Here is a 15,011-nt window from a genome sequence, read left to right on the forward strand (position 1 = left end):
ACGAGGGATCAGTCTCAAAGTGACCGGAGGCTGAGGTCACTCACTTCAGAGGCTCAACCTCCCCAAACGATCAACGACTAATCTCTCTTACCTGACCCTGACAGAGGTTGCACTTTCCCCTCACAGTTGTACATGAAGATATGTCTGGATTAAGGTGCAGTGATGAGCAGGCAGGAGGCTGTGAAATGATCCATGAGAGACAGTTTTACAGTACAGCTGTAAAACTGTATAGCAGTAGTTATTCAAAGGAGATGGTGAATTTATCCCATTCAAAGTCCACACGAGTAACTGAAATTATGTACCAACAACAATATTGATCATAAATTATTGAGTAATTTCTCTCGTCACTTCTAGTTAGAAAAAAACTAAGAGGACAGACAAAATGTCTTCAAAACGTGCACGTACAAACCAATGGGTGACATCAAGAGACTGTGTCCACTTCTAATATTCAGCCTCACAGAGCTGCTAGCATGACTTTAGACTTGTTCAACAATTTAGTGCAATTAGTTGATTGATTAGCTGATTGAACATTCTCTTGCTCAAGCTTTTCAAAGGTGTGGATTTGGTGCTTTTCTCTGTTTTATATCAACAGAAAATGAATATCTTTGGGTTTCATACTGTTGGTTTGACAAAATAAGACATTTGGCTTTGGGAATATGAACTGAGCATTCTTCTCTATTTTCTAACATTGAGAGTTGAACAATTAATGTATGAATCGAAAATAAAATTGTGAGTATACCAGCCTCAGTTCAAAAGCTAACTGCTTCTCCATACTCTGCTACTTTACAGACTGAGCATCACTTGTAACTGGCACGTAAGCAGAGACTGAATGAAACCCCTCTCTCCTTAAAAGCTTTGATGTTCCTCTGCCAAAATCCCAGCTTTAGATGAACTCATTAAATATGCTCCTCTATGGAGCCTCAGACGGACAGATGTTACCCTGTCCACCATAATGCTCCCTGCACCTCCTGCGTGTGTGTCTGTGTGTGCATGTAATCTGCCAAAGTGGTTTCTCTATTCAAATAAAATGACAAACAGCCCAGTCATTCATGGTGAATAACTCTAATCTCTTTCATCTCTGTGTTTCTCCCAGGGACAGACTTGGTCCCCGTCTATCGATGACGAAGGCTCGACAAGAGACGAGTTCTACGACGATGAGGACCTCTACTCGGGCTCCGGCTCTGGCTGTAAGTATCTGTGTGTGTGTGTGTGTGTGTGTGTGTGTGTGTGTGTGTGTGAGGTTACACACGCACGCCCCGGTTCTTTCAAACCTCGACAGCTGCTGGGTTTCAATCTGCTGACCCTGAAGTTCCCACCCCCCACACCCTCTCCGTGTCCTTGAGTTATGGTTGCTCTGGTCGCCAGACTCACATGCATGGAGGCCACGCACACATTTGGCTCAACGGACAGGTTTTGATACAAATTTATTGCACCTTTAAACACAGACACACCCTTACAAACAAACAGCCACCCGGGCTCAAATTCCCCTACATCTTATTTGTTCTAATCAGATTACAGTCCACACAGATTAGGCAGTTGTGTGCACCTATCTGCAAGCATATGTCTGCATTTGAGTGAGCCTGCTGTCTGCGTGTGTAGGAATTACCTACTTAACGTAAATCACGTTGGTGTAACTCAGTCTGATTTTCTGATCTGGCAGTTGAATCCTGAGCATGGCTCTCTTTACTTAGCATGACTCATTGAGGGCTGCTTTCGGTTCAGGCTAGTGGCGAGCGCGCTCAAAATAAACTAGAAAAATGCAATCAGTAGAGTGGAGAGATCTATGCCAGCTGTGTCTGCAACAACTACTGCTTTAATGTTTGACTGAATGAATAAAAAACACCATTTCCCCCTTTATAGACCTCAAGCGTATCTGATGTTTTTCACTCACAATAGGCTCTCATTTTAATCTATGCAGCTGTTTGCACCGGCTCTGTGCGGCAAAAATGTTGTTTCGTAAACTGTTAGCTTTGTTAGCTGTATTAGCCCTGTTAGCTCTGTTAGCCTTACACACCGAAGGACTCCCACCAGCTACTAACATCTAACTAACTCTGTTGTAGTCAGCGCCCGGTTCAGTTTGTCATTTACTAGGCAATAGTTATATACACATACGTTCAGGCATGCAAATCAAGAGAGGAAGAATTCGTAGTCCGTAGATGAAAAAAATAGTCACAGCCCCTACCAGCAAGTTAAGAGGAGTCAGTAGTCAATAATGGTATAAAACAGTCAATAAAATAGATTTTCAAAAAGTATGAATCACTGCAACTACGATACGCCTTTAGCATACAATAATAAAGAAGCACAAACAAATAATAGGCTGATGGGTCCAGGAGATTAGCTGTGGACGGACAGACACACACACACACACACACACACACACACACACACACACACACACACACACACGCACACACACACTAAAGCACACATGCACACCCACGACCTAATACACAATCTCCTGGAGAAAATAATAATTACAATTCAGAGCAGGAGAGTGCAGCAGAGGCACCCCCTGTGGTTGAAGCTGCTCAGCAAATTGCTTTATCTCCAAAGCTCATTTACAACAGACAGATGTGCATTTTGTGTCACCGCTGCGTCAGAATGTGGCATTTTGAGGCGCCTGATAAGTTTAACAGACGCTGCATTGTTCGAGTCCATATTTCGATATCCCCTCCGGCTCCTCTGTCAGCCTTCATGTCTTTGTGCCTGTAAATTCAATTTGTTTCTCTTTCAACCTAAGGAGCTTCCCTGCTATAACAAAATGAAAGGTGGTATAATACTATTATGAGATTTAGAAGGAAAAGGATTAGCCTGCGCCATCGTCAATACCTTCTCTTCTCTTCTCTTCTCTTCTCTTCTCTTCTCTTCTCTTCTCTTCTCTTCTCTTCTCTTCTCTTCTCTCCTCTCGTCCAGACCATGTCAACACTAAGCTAGCTGATTTTGACAGTGCTGTTTATGTGCATCCACTTCAGTTTTTTCAGGTCATTTTTGTAAAAATCCACACTCTAAAATGTCAAAACTAAAGGAAAACAGTATTTTTTTCTCACTTATTCAGTTGGCCCTCAACAAAAACAGCACATCACAGCGAACATCTGGTGAGGAGAGGGACAGACAGCCTTGTCTCAGTTGGTTAAACCTCCATTCTGCGCTCCATGTTTTAATACATTTACCGTAGTTGTCATTATTTACATATTTTTGTGTTTGTGTTGTCAGATAGCTAAACGAGCAGAAAATAGCAATTTGATTGCGACTGTGATTGTTGCGCTGAGTTGTCAATAACATCAAGACAGTACTTTATGATCCTGAAGTGATTTGACAAAACAAACAGAGCTGTGCTGTGTGATCGGGTGCATTGACTTTTAAGATGAGAGGGGACAGACAGTCTTTTTAAAGGAGCACTGCACTGATTTTACACATAAAGCTCAGTTTACTAGTCATGGAGAGTTCTCAGTTTTGTATAATTTCTTCAGTAGATCTGTAGGAGCAACTCTAAAAAAAATAACCCTGATAAAATGTCACAGCAATGCCAACAAAGACCTCAAGGAGCGTCAAGTTGGAAGTTACCAGCGTTAAGAAGCGTCTTACTAGCCAGGGAGGCTCTCGCGTAAAGACAATATCTAGTTTCCAGCATTTTTGTAAATTGACTAATATGATCATTAAAATCAGGATATCTTGGCCTCTTTACAGACCATTCTTTTCTTTTTTTTGCCTGTGCATTGTGAGTCCTCCAACGAGCGACAGGCCTTTTTCACAGCAGTCATTTTGAAAAACACAAGTGTATTTCATCAAATTAATTAGAGTCCCATTCTATTTAGTTTTTTAAATGAAACAAGAAGTGCCCAAGGCCCATCATGCAATGTGTCACATTTTATAGATCCCAAAAATATCACGCAACACTACACCTGTTATTGATGATACAAAGTGAAGGTGACTTATAAGTGACTGAAATCTGAATTCATAGCTCCGTAGAGAGTAAATTAGTGAGTGTTTGTTATATAGCGAGTAGTGAATGAGTGTCAGAGGGATTGATTTCAAACACAGCCGTAGTCTCAGTTTCTGATTTACTGTTTGTGTGAGTGGGTGGGTGCGTTGAGTAATAAAGGGGATGTGTGAATGAGTGAGATGTCTACATTTTTTTTTACTCCCCTGCTGGTTGTTTTTTAATTGAGTCATTTTTAAATTAAAAATCCTCTCTTCTCCTCTCCAGTTCCTGGCATCGGTGTGAGGCCGACATCGGCGGGTGTGTCCTTCACTACAGAAGAGCCCCTCCTCCTTTCCACCACGCAGGCTACCGGCCCCGCCCCTTCCGCCTCACCTGCAGCTGAGCCGAGTCCCAACCCGGAGGAATCCACCGCCACCCCGCTGCCCACCGAAGCTGATGGAGAGAGTGGTGTATTCTGGGAAAGAGAGAGGGAGCTGGAGAAGGAGAGCGAGAGAGAGTTAGAGAGGGAGAGAGAGAAAGAGCAAGAGAGGCAGAAGGAACTGGAGAACGAGAGAGAGAGGGAGAGACAGTTGGAGAGGGAGAGAGAGAGGGAAAGAGAGAGGGAGCGGGTCCGAGAGATGGAGAGAGAGAAGGAGAAGGAGAGAGAGCGCGAGCGAGAGAGGGAACGTGAGAGAGAGCGAGAGAAAGAGAGAGAGAGGCAGAAAGAGCGTGAGCTTGAAAGAGAGAAAGAGCTGGAGCGAATCAGGGCCGCCGCCGCCGCCGCCCAAACCACCCCCGCCCCACGATCCCCTGCAGCCATCCCAGTGGTGACCACCAACCCGGCAACCAGCCCTGCAGAAAGTGCGGCGCCCTCTGCCGGTTCGGACGACCTGAGCACCACAGAAGAAGAAGAGGACGTCTACCTGTCACCTGAACCCTCAGCCTTTTTCCCAGGCTTTGACATGGAAACCACCACAGAGGAAGACATGTCCACTACAGCAGAGACCACCCCCGAGCCCACGACAGCCGCACCCTCCACCGCCACCACCGCCGCCGCCACCACTGTCAAGACCAGGTTCCCCTTCAGGCCCAGGGTTCCCATGACCACAGCCACTCAGGCGGTGCCAACAGAGAGAACGAGCCGTCCACAGCAGCCTTCAACTACACAGGTGAGACTGACAGGTGGATGTTAATATAGATTAGGAGCAGTGTCTTTATTTGGAGTCTCATTACCCACCACAAGAAAACACCAAACTCAACAACAGGGAGTAGAGAGTATTTTTCATATTATCAACAAATCCAATGAAAAGACCAAAACCAATGACACACAAGTCAGCTTTATACTTTCACTACTGATGATTGTAACTGTGATTTAAATCAGCAACTATTTGATCAAAGAATAAGTGAATAAGGCCACAAGTATGACCACGGACTCGCTTACTAGCTCTCTACTAATGCGCTCATTCTGGTCGGTACCAAAAAAATGATCAGGTTTGATACCAAACACTTCTTCTGACTGCCTCTTTAACACTGACAGCTTAATTATTTACAGACCAGGGTAGTTTCTCCAATTGCTGTGCTTCTGTTTATTTGCAGCCGTCCTGCATTGAAGCATGATGCATTTACATTTGTCTGGTTTTCCACATTGTAATTAGGCTGCCAGATTTTATGAAGTGTGTATACCCGTTGGACAATATGAAACTTTCCACCAACCAGAACATACAGAGGCTCATTGTTTCCAAGGAGAACATATGCCATGGAAATATTCTGTGTTGGTTTGGATAAGTTTCAGAGTAGTAGCTCCGTGGAACAAATGTGATTACATCAAATGTAGATTTCCTGTCGTTAGTCTCACTTTTCTCTCTCTGTCTCAGGAGGGTAACAACGAGGCGGGCGCTGCGGGACCGAGTGGAGACTTTGAGATCCGCGATGATCGGCGTAATGATCTCGGTCGAGGTATAATGCCAGTGGATCCCGATCTGAATGGCAACACGGTGGACGGAGGAAGCTCTGCTGCCCAGCTGCCACAGAAGAACATCCTGGAGAGAAAAGAGGTCTTGATAGGTAAGAACATCTGTCAATGAAGTTAATGCTAATGATGTTTTTTGTCCAAATATTTGTCATGCAGCTCTGTGCCTGTCAAATTAACCACTTGGTAGCCACCTCTTAGATCAACAGATTACGTTTTCCCCGTTGCCTCCTGAGGTCTTTCCCTGCATTCTGGGAGCTGCTAGGATAAACTGGCATCACCTTGCACCCACGTAGTGCAGATTCATCACGATAACTGAATGTGCTACTTAGCCCCGTTTGACCCGTTGAGAACAAGCAATCCTCTTCTTGGCTTATCCAACCCCTCCTTTTCCCCTCTTTTTCCCATCATTTTCCCTCTGGGTAAATCCAATGCCTTTTCAAGTGCCCCCCTCTCCTCTCCCCAAAGAGCTGGTGTAGAAAGTGAGGGACCAGCCAACTTGCCTGACCTGACTGGCTCTCTGTTTCTCCTTCAGCTGTTCTGATTGGTGGACTGCTGGCGGTGGTTTTCGCTGATTTCCTGGTCATCGGTAAAGAGCAGGAGGCAACAGACTTTAGACTAGACTGTCTGTATGATAGAACCATGTCAGACTCATACATTCATGTATAGTGCTGTACATGTATAGACACTGTATTCACTTTAATCTGTGGGAGTAACACATTAAAGAACACAAGATAAACAGGGATTGGCAGGTATTTACCACCTTTTCACACTGATTCAATCTACTTGGCAAAGTTTGTCAGGTCATGAAGGTAAAATAGAAATTCCGCATTGTTTTACATTTTGATAAATGAAACAATAATATTTCCAATTCAATCAGTCTTACTTTTGCCCAAGCCAAATATTTCAGATTAAATGGTACTTTGATTGCTGTTTCCCTCATATTGTTTTTCACCAAAAACTATTGCTATTCTGTCTTTCGCCTTCCCCAAATCTATGCAATGTTTCACACAACTGTGGCAGGTGCGTCATTATTTTAACAAGATTAAATCTAACAAGAGTGTGAAGTTTGCATGTTCTCCCTGTGCTATCTGGGGTATCTCTGGGTTCCTCTCACAGTCTAAACACATGCAGGTTAGGTTAACTGTTGACTCTAAATTGCCTGTTGGTGTGAATGGGTACAGCCCTGTGATTTGGTGGTGACCTGTCCCGGGTGTACTTTGCCTCTCGCTCAATGGCTCCAGCCTCTGTGCGATCTTGTAAAGGTAAAGCGGTTACAGACAATGGATGGAAGGAAATCTATACAACCATGCTACAGGGCTGTGGTATTATGGATTTACAGACAAGTAGTAACTACAAATGGTGCCCTTGAAAGTGTATAATTCATGTTTTTCATGTCTAATATCACCATTGTCTTCCACAGTAAAATCAGGGATTGTAAAAGTAGATATTTATGCACAGTGTCACACAAAGTCTTCACTATCTGACTCAGAAAATCTGACTAATTTGATTAGATTTGATAACAAGAGATATTGTGAAAAGTCAAGAATACTTTTGCAGTGACAGTGCATGATGAAAAGTTACGTTATTTTAAATAGCCCAGGCTGTGTCCTCTGATATTGGCAGAAATGGAGTAAACAAAGTAAACACCTCCCACACAATGAATAGAAACAAAGTGTTCCTCAAGCCTTTTGGAAAATAAACAGTTTGTTCTCTGTTCTGGCATTAAGGCCGATTAGTATAACGAGGGAAGGTTTTTTTTCCCATTTGATGACCACACAATCTATCACACGCAGCAAGAGATCATTAGCGATGTGCGCAGAAGAAGGTGGTCAAATGCAGCTGCTGCAGTTCGGTTACACCGGCCCCATTGGACTAAACTACCATGTAGCACTGCAGGGCTGCAATTTAGCACAAAGCTGTTGGCAACTCAGAATGTATGTTGGCACATTCAGGCTCATCAGTCTTCACTTAGCAGCTAGGTGATAGTGATGCTGTGATAGTTTTGCTCTGCTTTCAGACTAGGAGTGTTTGATGCAGTAGTGATGTAGTCTGCTGCAGAATGTGGCTCTAATGATGTTTTAGTGTTTGTTGGACTGTTTTTAGGATCTGTAATATCCTGGAAGGTTTTTAGAATATCCACCCTCTCTTTCTGTCTTCCTTCAGCGGTGATAGTGGGAGGAGTAGTGGGCGCCTTGTTTGCGGCCTTCCTAGTGATGCTGCTGGTGTACAGGATGAAGAAGAAGGACGAGGGAAGCTACACACTGGAGGAACCCAAACAGGCCACCGTCACCTACCAGAAACCAGACAAGCAGGAGGAGTTTTACGCATAACACTTAGAGAGACTGCCAGAGAGACGCACCGCACGCCGAGGGAGAGCGAAAGAGCGAGAGAGAGAAGAGAGAAAGATACTCTAAGCCCCCGTACTCCTCGCCCTCCTCCTCCTCCTCCTCCTCCTCCTCCTCCTCCTCTTCTTCTTCGTCGCCTCCCATCTCGTCTGCTCGCCTCTCCTCATCCCTCTCTCCTCTCGTCTCCAAAACACTCGAGAGCGCCTCTCTCTCTGCGGACTTGGAACTTTCTTTTCAATAAAAACGAAAAAGAGGAAGAAAAAAAAAATCCAAATATATTCTGAAAAAATAACACATACACATGAGATGTTTTTAAAGTAAATGTTGTTATTAATATTCTACAGATTCTCTTGTTGTGTATGTAATGATATGATTATTTTGTAAGAAAAACAAAACAAAACACAAGCTCTTAATCTGTGTTTTCCAGCACAAAAAAAAGTTCCTCCTCTGTTTTTTATGGGGCGATTGAAAAAGGCTAAAGAGAAAAGGGAGAGGAGAGGGGTGAGGCGAGCAGAGCGAGACACAAAAGAAAAAGAGAGCGATGGGCCTCGACTCTGCCCCTCACCCCCCAAAAACACACAGAGCGTCTGGTTGGCCGCACAGAGCCCAGGGTCAAAGGTGAGAGGAAAGGTCTCTTTTGTGCCTTCCATCCCTCTGGTGCTCAAAGACGCATACGCACATCCATACAGCCACATAAACACACGCTTACATACACATGCATACACACACACTTGTATCTGCTTGAAGGTGGCTCTGACCTCTCTCTCTGTGCTCGGCCAACCAGAAAACAGTGCTCAACCCTCGGTGTGTTTCACAATGTCGAGGAGTCGCTGTGGAAACATTGGCTGGTTAGAGGTTTGCTTACTCGTCCAATCTGCTCTTCTAAGCTGTACAAAGACTAGTTACGGATAGTAATAACAACCAATAATATATCAATGTTTTGGGCTGGATGGTGAATAATAATAATGATACCGTAATAATAATAATAATAATGATTATAATACTTAAACAGGAGGATGTGTATTTAGCAGTTTAAAAAAAGTTTATATGTAAATATCAGCATATCCTTTCTGACATCACTAGTCATCTGCATGATCATGAAGAGTTTTTATTCATCACATCCGTCATCACTTTAGATGAGCTGTGCTCTCGTCAGCCACATGCACACAGACACACACACACACACACACACACACACACACACACACAAGTGCAGATATATAACTTGCTGTGCATTTAGATCCACCACACAGACTTTAAGTATACCGTTAATCATATCATTCAAACACATATCAAACCCATCATCATCATCGTCATTGTGATAGTCATCACTTGTGATACGAGCGAGATCAGGTGGTTTCAATATGTTATTGATTAGTTATTGATCAGTTGCCGGTTGGTTTAGAGTTTGGTCTGTTTGTGTAAAAGCACAACTACGTGTCCAGTCATCACGTCATCCGATTAACCCTCCCACCCCACCCCTACACGCACCTTTGGCATGCCTCACTTTCTTTTTCTTCCACCATTGGCTCTCTGTTTGGGGATGGGAGGGGCCTCTGGGAAGCAAGGGTGACTTTAATGAAAAACCAGGAAGTGTGAATCCATGCAGGAAGTTGCTCCCAGATGTGCTAATTCAGTCAAAAATCTTTGATGAAATCTTTTGTCAGTAAAGCTTTGGTTATGAGAAGAAACATACTTTGAATTAGTGTTCATGGGGTCAACTTCAACCTGCTGTTGGGCTCTTTTTGGGGAGGGGATAATGGAGGACATGGGGTTTGGGAAGGGAAGGGGAATGTCAGAAGGAGGGCTGTGCTTCTATCTAAGAGATTGTAACAATAACCACACCAGTGCGACTGGACTAGTAGCTTCTATTATACTCAGTACTGTAGAACAAAAATGCATGGGAGTCAAAACTATACTAGTCTGGGTGTGTGTGGATGCCTGTGTGTGTTTTTGTGCGTTTGAAAGAAAAGAGGGGTGAGTTAAAGTTGGAATGTACTGTGGTCGAGTGTGTGTTTACCTACTCCAGCAGTTCTCACGCTCTTCCACAGACAGGTAACACACCTCCTCCACTCATGTGTGTGTATGTCGCCTGCCCCCTCGCCAGTGTGAGAATATACGTGTGTGTGTGTGTGTCTACACCTCATCTTAACACGCCACCTGTGTGTATGTGTGTGTATGCCTGAGTGCTTCACCTTGGTATTTCACAGCAGACTCTTGTGTACACTGACTGGCCTGTCGACGTGAGTGTGTCTGCGAGTGTTTCGTCTGTTCACTGCTGAATGAGGGGCAGCTGGTCCCTCACAGTGGCTTTCACACACACTGACTGTGTCTTTTCACTGTCCGACTGTCTGCCTGTCTGTCTCTCTGCCGCAGTACAGACGGGCAGACAACACGCCACTTTCTCACAGGCAGGAATGATCTTAACACGTACTGTCTTTTTTAAAGTGACTGTCAAAGTGTAAACATGTGTGTTTGTACCCATCTAAGCCTGCGTAGCCAAATAAGATGTGTGTGTTTGTGTGTGTGTGTGTGTGTGAGAGAGAGGGTGAATTTGTACGTGTGTGAGTGTAGGTATGCATGTGTGTTAGTGTGTGTGTGAGTGTGTGTGTGTGTGTGTGTGTGTGTGTGTGTGTGTGTGTGTGTGTGTGTGTGTGTGTGTGTGTGTGTGAAGCCCAACGGAGGCTACACTACTCTATGTTTGCTGTTCCCATTCCTGTTTTTATACATTTGCATTTTTTTAAGGCTGAGTTTCTGTCATTGGCTGAGTGAGCGAGAGGAGGCGGATCCTCCACGCCACCGCCCTGTCACTAATCTGCCACTCTGTTCCAAATAAAAAACCTGGTTGGGTAAATCTCTCCTCTCTTGTCTTTTTTCATTTTAAGTGGATACATCAAGACACTGCTGTTAGGTTGACTTTGCTACCTCTGGAAAGAGCCAGGCTAGCTGTTTCCCCTGGTTCCAGTCTTAATGCTAAGCTAAACTGTTGCTGGTATTGATCTCGTCTTCTCCCTCCTGACATTTTGTAAAATGTCAAACTATTCCTTTAAGTGCAGTGCACTCACCAGACAACACATTGCAGCTTCATTATTTGTCCGGAGATCTAGACCCCATGTGAGCTCAGTATAAACTAAAATAATATTGATTTTGACACAGATCTAAAAGATAAGGCAACAATACCAGACCCACTTCAGTTGATATTGTACTGTAGTTGTGCTAATTCAGTTACAAATGCACCATTAATTGAATTACCAAAAACAATTAATGGGCAGGGAATTTATGGAGCCTCTAGGGGTCAAAGTAATGTCTTTGTTCATTAATATAATCATGACTTGTCCAGGGTGTACCCACCTCTCACTAAATGTCAACTGAGAGAGACTCCAGCCCCCTGTGACCGTGCTAAAGGATAAGCCTGTGTAGATTATAGGTGAAAAGACTGAAATGCTTTACATAATACATTATATAATTAATCACAAGAATTTTACGTTTTAGGAAGCTGTTGTTGATCAGAGTGCCCTGTTGGCATTATCCATGCCTTCATCAATAGTACTCTCTCCAGCCCCCAATTAAAGCTGCAGTTTGTAAAATGTCTACATAGTTTAAAACACATTTTCTTACTAAACCTCTTTTGGTGTGTAGCCATGCAGATTCGATACATTTTATTTGCCCAGTATCTGTCTGACAATTGTATTACTTAAATATGTTTTGTGGTGGTCACATCAATTATCAAATTTCAGAAATAGCAACTGTCCTGGATACTCTCCAGAATCCAGAATTCAGAGATTCCACATAACAAGTTCTCTTGGTAGAAAGTACTTAAATTCCAGTGAAAAGTGTTGTCAGTGTGGTCTTTGGATGAAACCAAACTAACCAGGACACGGAGTTGCTGGAGAGACACACTATTGTTGAATTATTTACGTGTGATATTTCAACGTTGTGAGCGTTACAAATGAAATTCCATTTGTTTTCACTTTGCTGGGGTGAAGGAATAATTCTCAGGGACAGAGATCTCAAAACAACAAAAGGACTCAGAATGGAAGCAGTAGATTAAAAAAATAACTGCTCAAAATGACAATATGTTTTAGTAACATACATTCTAAAGAATTTGCATGCAGACAGGAAGTCTCCCTCTGGCCTTCATACCATTTCTGACCCAGTAACATTACACACAACCCTGCATGCCATGGTGCTCTCTGACAGAGCTACTGTGTGTATATATATATACTGTATATATGTATGTGTGTGTGTTTAGTTATATGTGTGATTACAGCCTCTTAACAGCCTATTTGCTGACCTCAGGAGGCCCTCATGGGAGAAACAGCCAGAGATGTTATTATTCTTAAGCCATCGCATAAAAATGTACTTATAAACTGATTAGATAAACTGTCTGTGGGGATTTGTGAGCACACAGGAAAGGAAAATATTCCAAATGGGGCTACAGTTTATATTCTCTGCATCAAACCAGATGAAACCAAGGTCACCTGATGTGGAGGAGTACCAGGGAGTCTTGCAGACGGCCTTTCCCCGGATTCAGAGAAGACAACAAGCTGTTCTGGCCTTGGGTAGAGGGCTGCTGAAATGGAAACGTGCCTCTCACAGGGGATGAGGGTGGGGGTTTATGTGAGCCCTTTTCTGTTTGGGAGGGGGAGAACTGAGGAGTTGAAGCTAAACAGTAGAGTTGGGATAGACAGAAGAAGATTCATGTGCCTGGGGTCCAGTTAGTACCCCATCTGGTGGGTAACTGCGGAACAACTGAAACAAGACAACCTGATTTTAACCTGAATAACAGATAGAGAGATGTTATATGTGTATTTTATTTTACAAAGACTTTTTGTTTTGTTTTAGACCTTTGTGGAATAAGAAGCTCAGAGGATCGTCATTACGTATCTTCAACTTACTCTGAGGGATCACAAGATTATTAACTGGAAAGGAAAGAAGAAAAAACATGTCATACTCACAAACTTCTTACAGACTTTCTTTTTTGTAGTTTACTGCACATTTTCTTATTTAAAAACTTTGGTTGAACTGGTCACCACTGGGTGCATAATTTTTAACTGACAGATAAGAGGTTGTAAGTGGACATTGTTTTGTGTGAAGGAGTCACAAGGCCAATAGTCTTGATAATTGCATCAGTTTTCTGGCGTTTTTAGATTTTAGGACACAGAAATGTTTGAATAAAATATCTGAAAAAGCTGCAGCCCATCAGTGTTTAACCTTTGAGTCAACCTGCACTGAAAACCCAAAACACATAATAATGCGTTCAAGATCTTTTATTAAGGTACAGTATAATTTTATAGCGATATTATTCACAGTGACATGATTATTTTTAATTGTAGGCTTCATTGATTTTTTATTTTTTATAGGCTATATCCAATCTTACAAAAAATGACTGTGATAATAATAGTCAATTTCATTGAGATACTCCACACGATTCCCAGCAAAATTAACATCATTGGCACATTAAAATGATACACTGGAAGTCACAAAAAGACAGAGGAAGGTCTCAGTTTTTAAGTTACATTACAATCCGTTCACACATTGGCATTACAAATACATACCTTTAAGTAAGAGTACCAATTCCACAATGTAAAATATGCCAGTATGAGGAAAATGTACTTAAAGTATCAAAAGTAAAAGAATAATTGCCCCTGTGACTAAAATATAATCTTATGACATTATTAGATTTGTGATATTGATACTAATATCAATACACAAGCTGCATTTGACTGTTTTAACTGGTCAGGATGGAGTTATAGTTTTAAGTTGAACAACTTTATATACAGTTTAATGTTTCATGCAGTGGTTCCTAACCTGTGGGTCAGGACCCCTCCATGGAGTCATTACCGGGTTAAGAAAAACTTAAATTATGCTACACTGGACTTTTCTTCAATCTTTCATTTGTAATGAAATATATTATATAAGATTGGATTGCTTTACCTCTTTGTCCTTGAACTGATATTTAAATGAAACCATCTTTAATGAGAAGCTTATAAAGGAAATCTTTCTTCTCATAGACATCTGAATGCACTGCTTTATTCTAAGGGGTCCTACGCCAAAAGAGGTAAAGAAAAATGTGTTTAATCTTTAATAATGTGTTGTATTTTATAAATTTATCAAATGTTTTTTTAAATGTAAAATCTTAATCTGAAAAGTAAAGCTATAGCAGCCAAGTAAATGAATCGGAGAAAAGAGCATTACATGGAAATACTCAAGTAAAGTACCTCCAATTTGTACTTAAATACAGTACTTGAGTAAACATACTTAGCTGCTTTCCACCACTGACACATATATTCTTCTTGTCTCTATTTCAACACATTTTATTCAACAAGTATATATTGTATATTAACTCGACATGGGGACTAAAATACAATAAAAAATGATAGATGACAGCCTTGTAAAGCTTACAGGTGTTTTAGATTTTAACAGCTTTTTTGTTGATAGATTTAGCTATAGATTAAATGGATTGCTGAACATAGATAATCAGCTCAGTAAACTCGTAAATGTTAATTTATTCATTGAAAATAACAAATACATTGATTTAGTAAAACAGAGAGTCAGACTTCCTGTCACATTCAGTGAATAACAACAATACCCTTTCCTTACATTGTGTATATTGAAGGTAATACGTGACAGTTTGTATTCATACTATATCTCCCAGACTGTATGGATTTTGATTGGAGATATTCTGGTCACTGATTGGCTGTTTCAGTTTCACCCTTCACGCGATAATTCTCCGTCACACACTGCTGAGGAAGGGAGGCTAATCAATCAA

At 42.1% G+C, this 15,011-nt stretch overlaps 1 protein-coding gene across 1 annotated transcript in view; it reads left to right on the forward strand.

Moving 5' to 3' along the window:
• Positions 1-11,097, forward strand: part of sdc3 (syndecan 3) — a 35,287-nt gene extending 24,190 nt beyond the window's left edge. Inside the window, exons 2-5 of the mRNA XM_068728677.1 lie at positions 1,094-1,187; positions 4,208-5,091; positions 5,797-5,986; positions 8,058-11,097. Of these exons, the coding sequence (XP_068584778.1) occupies positions 1,094-1,187; positions 4,208-5,091; positions 5,797-5,986; positions 8,058-8,224 (1,335 nt within the window). The 3' untranslated portion in view covers positions 8,225-11,097. The remainder of the gene's footprint in view (positions 1-1,093; positions 1,188-4,207; positions 5,092-5,796; positions 5,987-8,057) is intronic.
• Positions 11,098-15,011: the final 3,914 nt, after the last annotated feature.

The sequence above is a fragment of the Cebidichthys violaceus genome, unplaced genomic scaffold, assembly GCF_023349555.1.
Source record: "Cebidichthys violaceus isolate CVI_PGR_0920_01 unplaced genomic scaffold, fCebVio1.0.p SCAF_42, whole genome shotgun sequence".
NCBI classification, from domain to species: Eukaryota; Metazoa; Chordata; class Actinopteri; order Perciformes; family Stichaeidae; genus Cebidichthys; species Cebidichthys violaceus.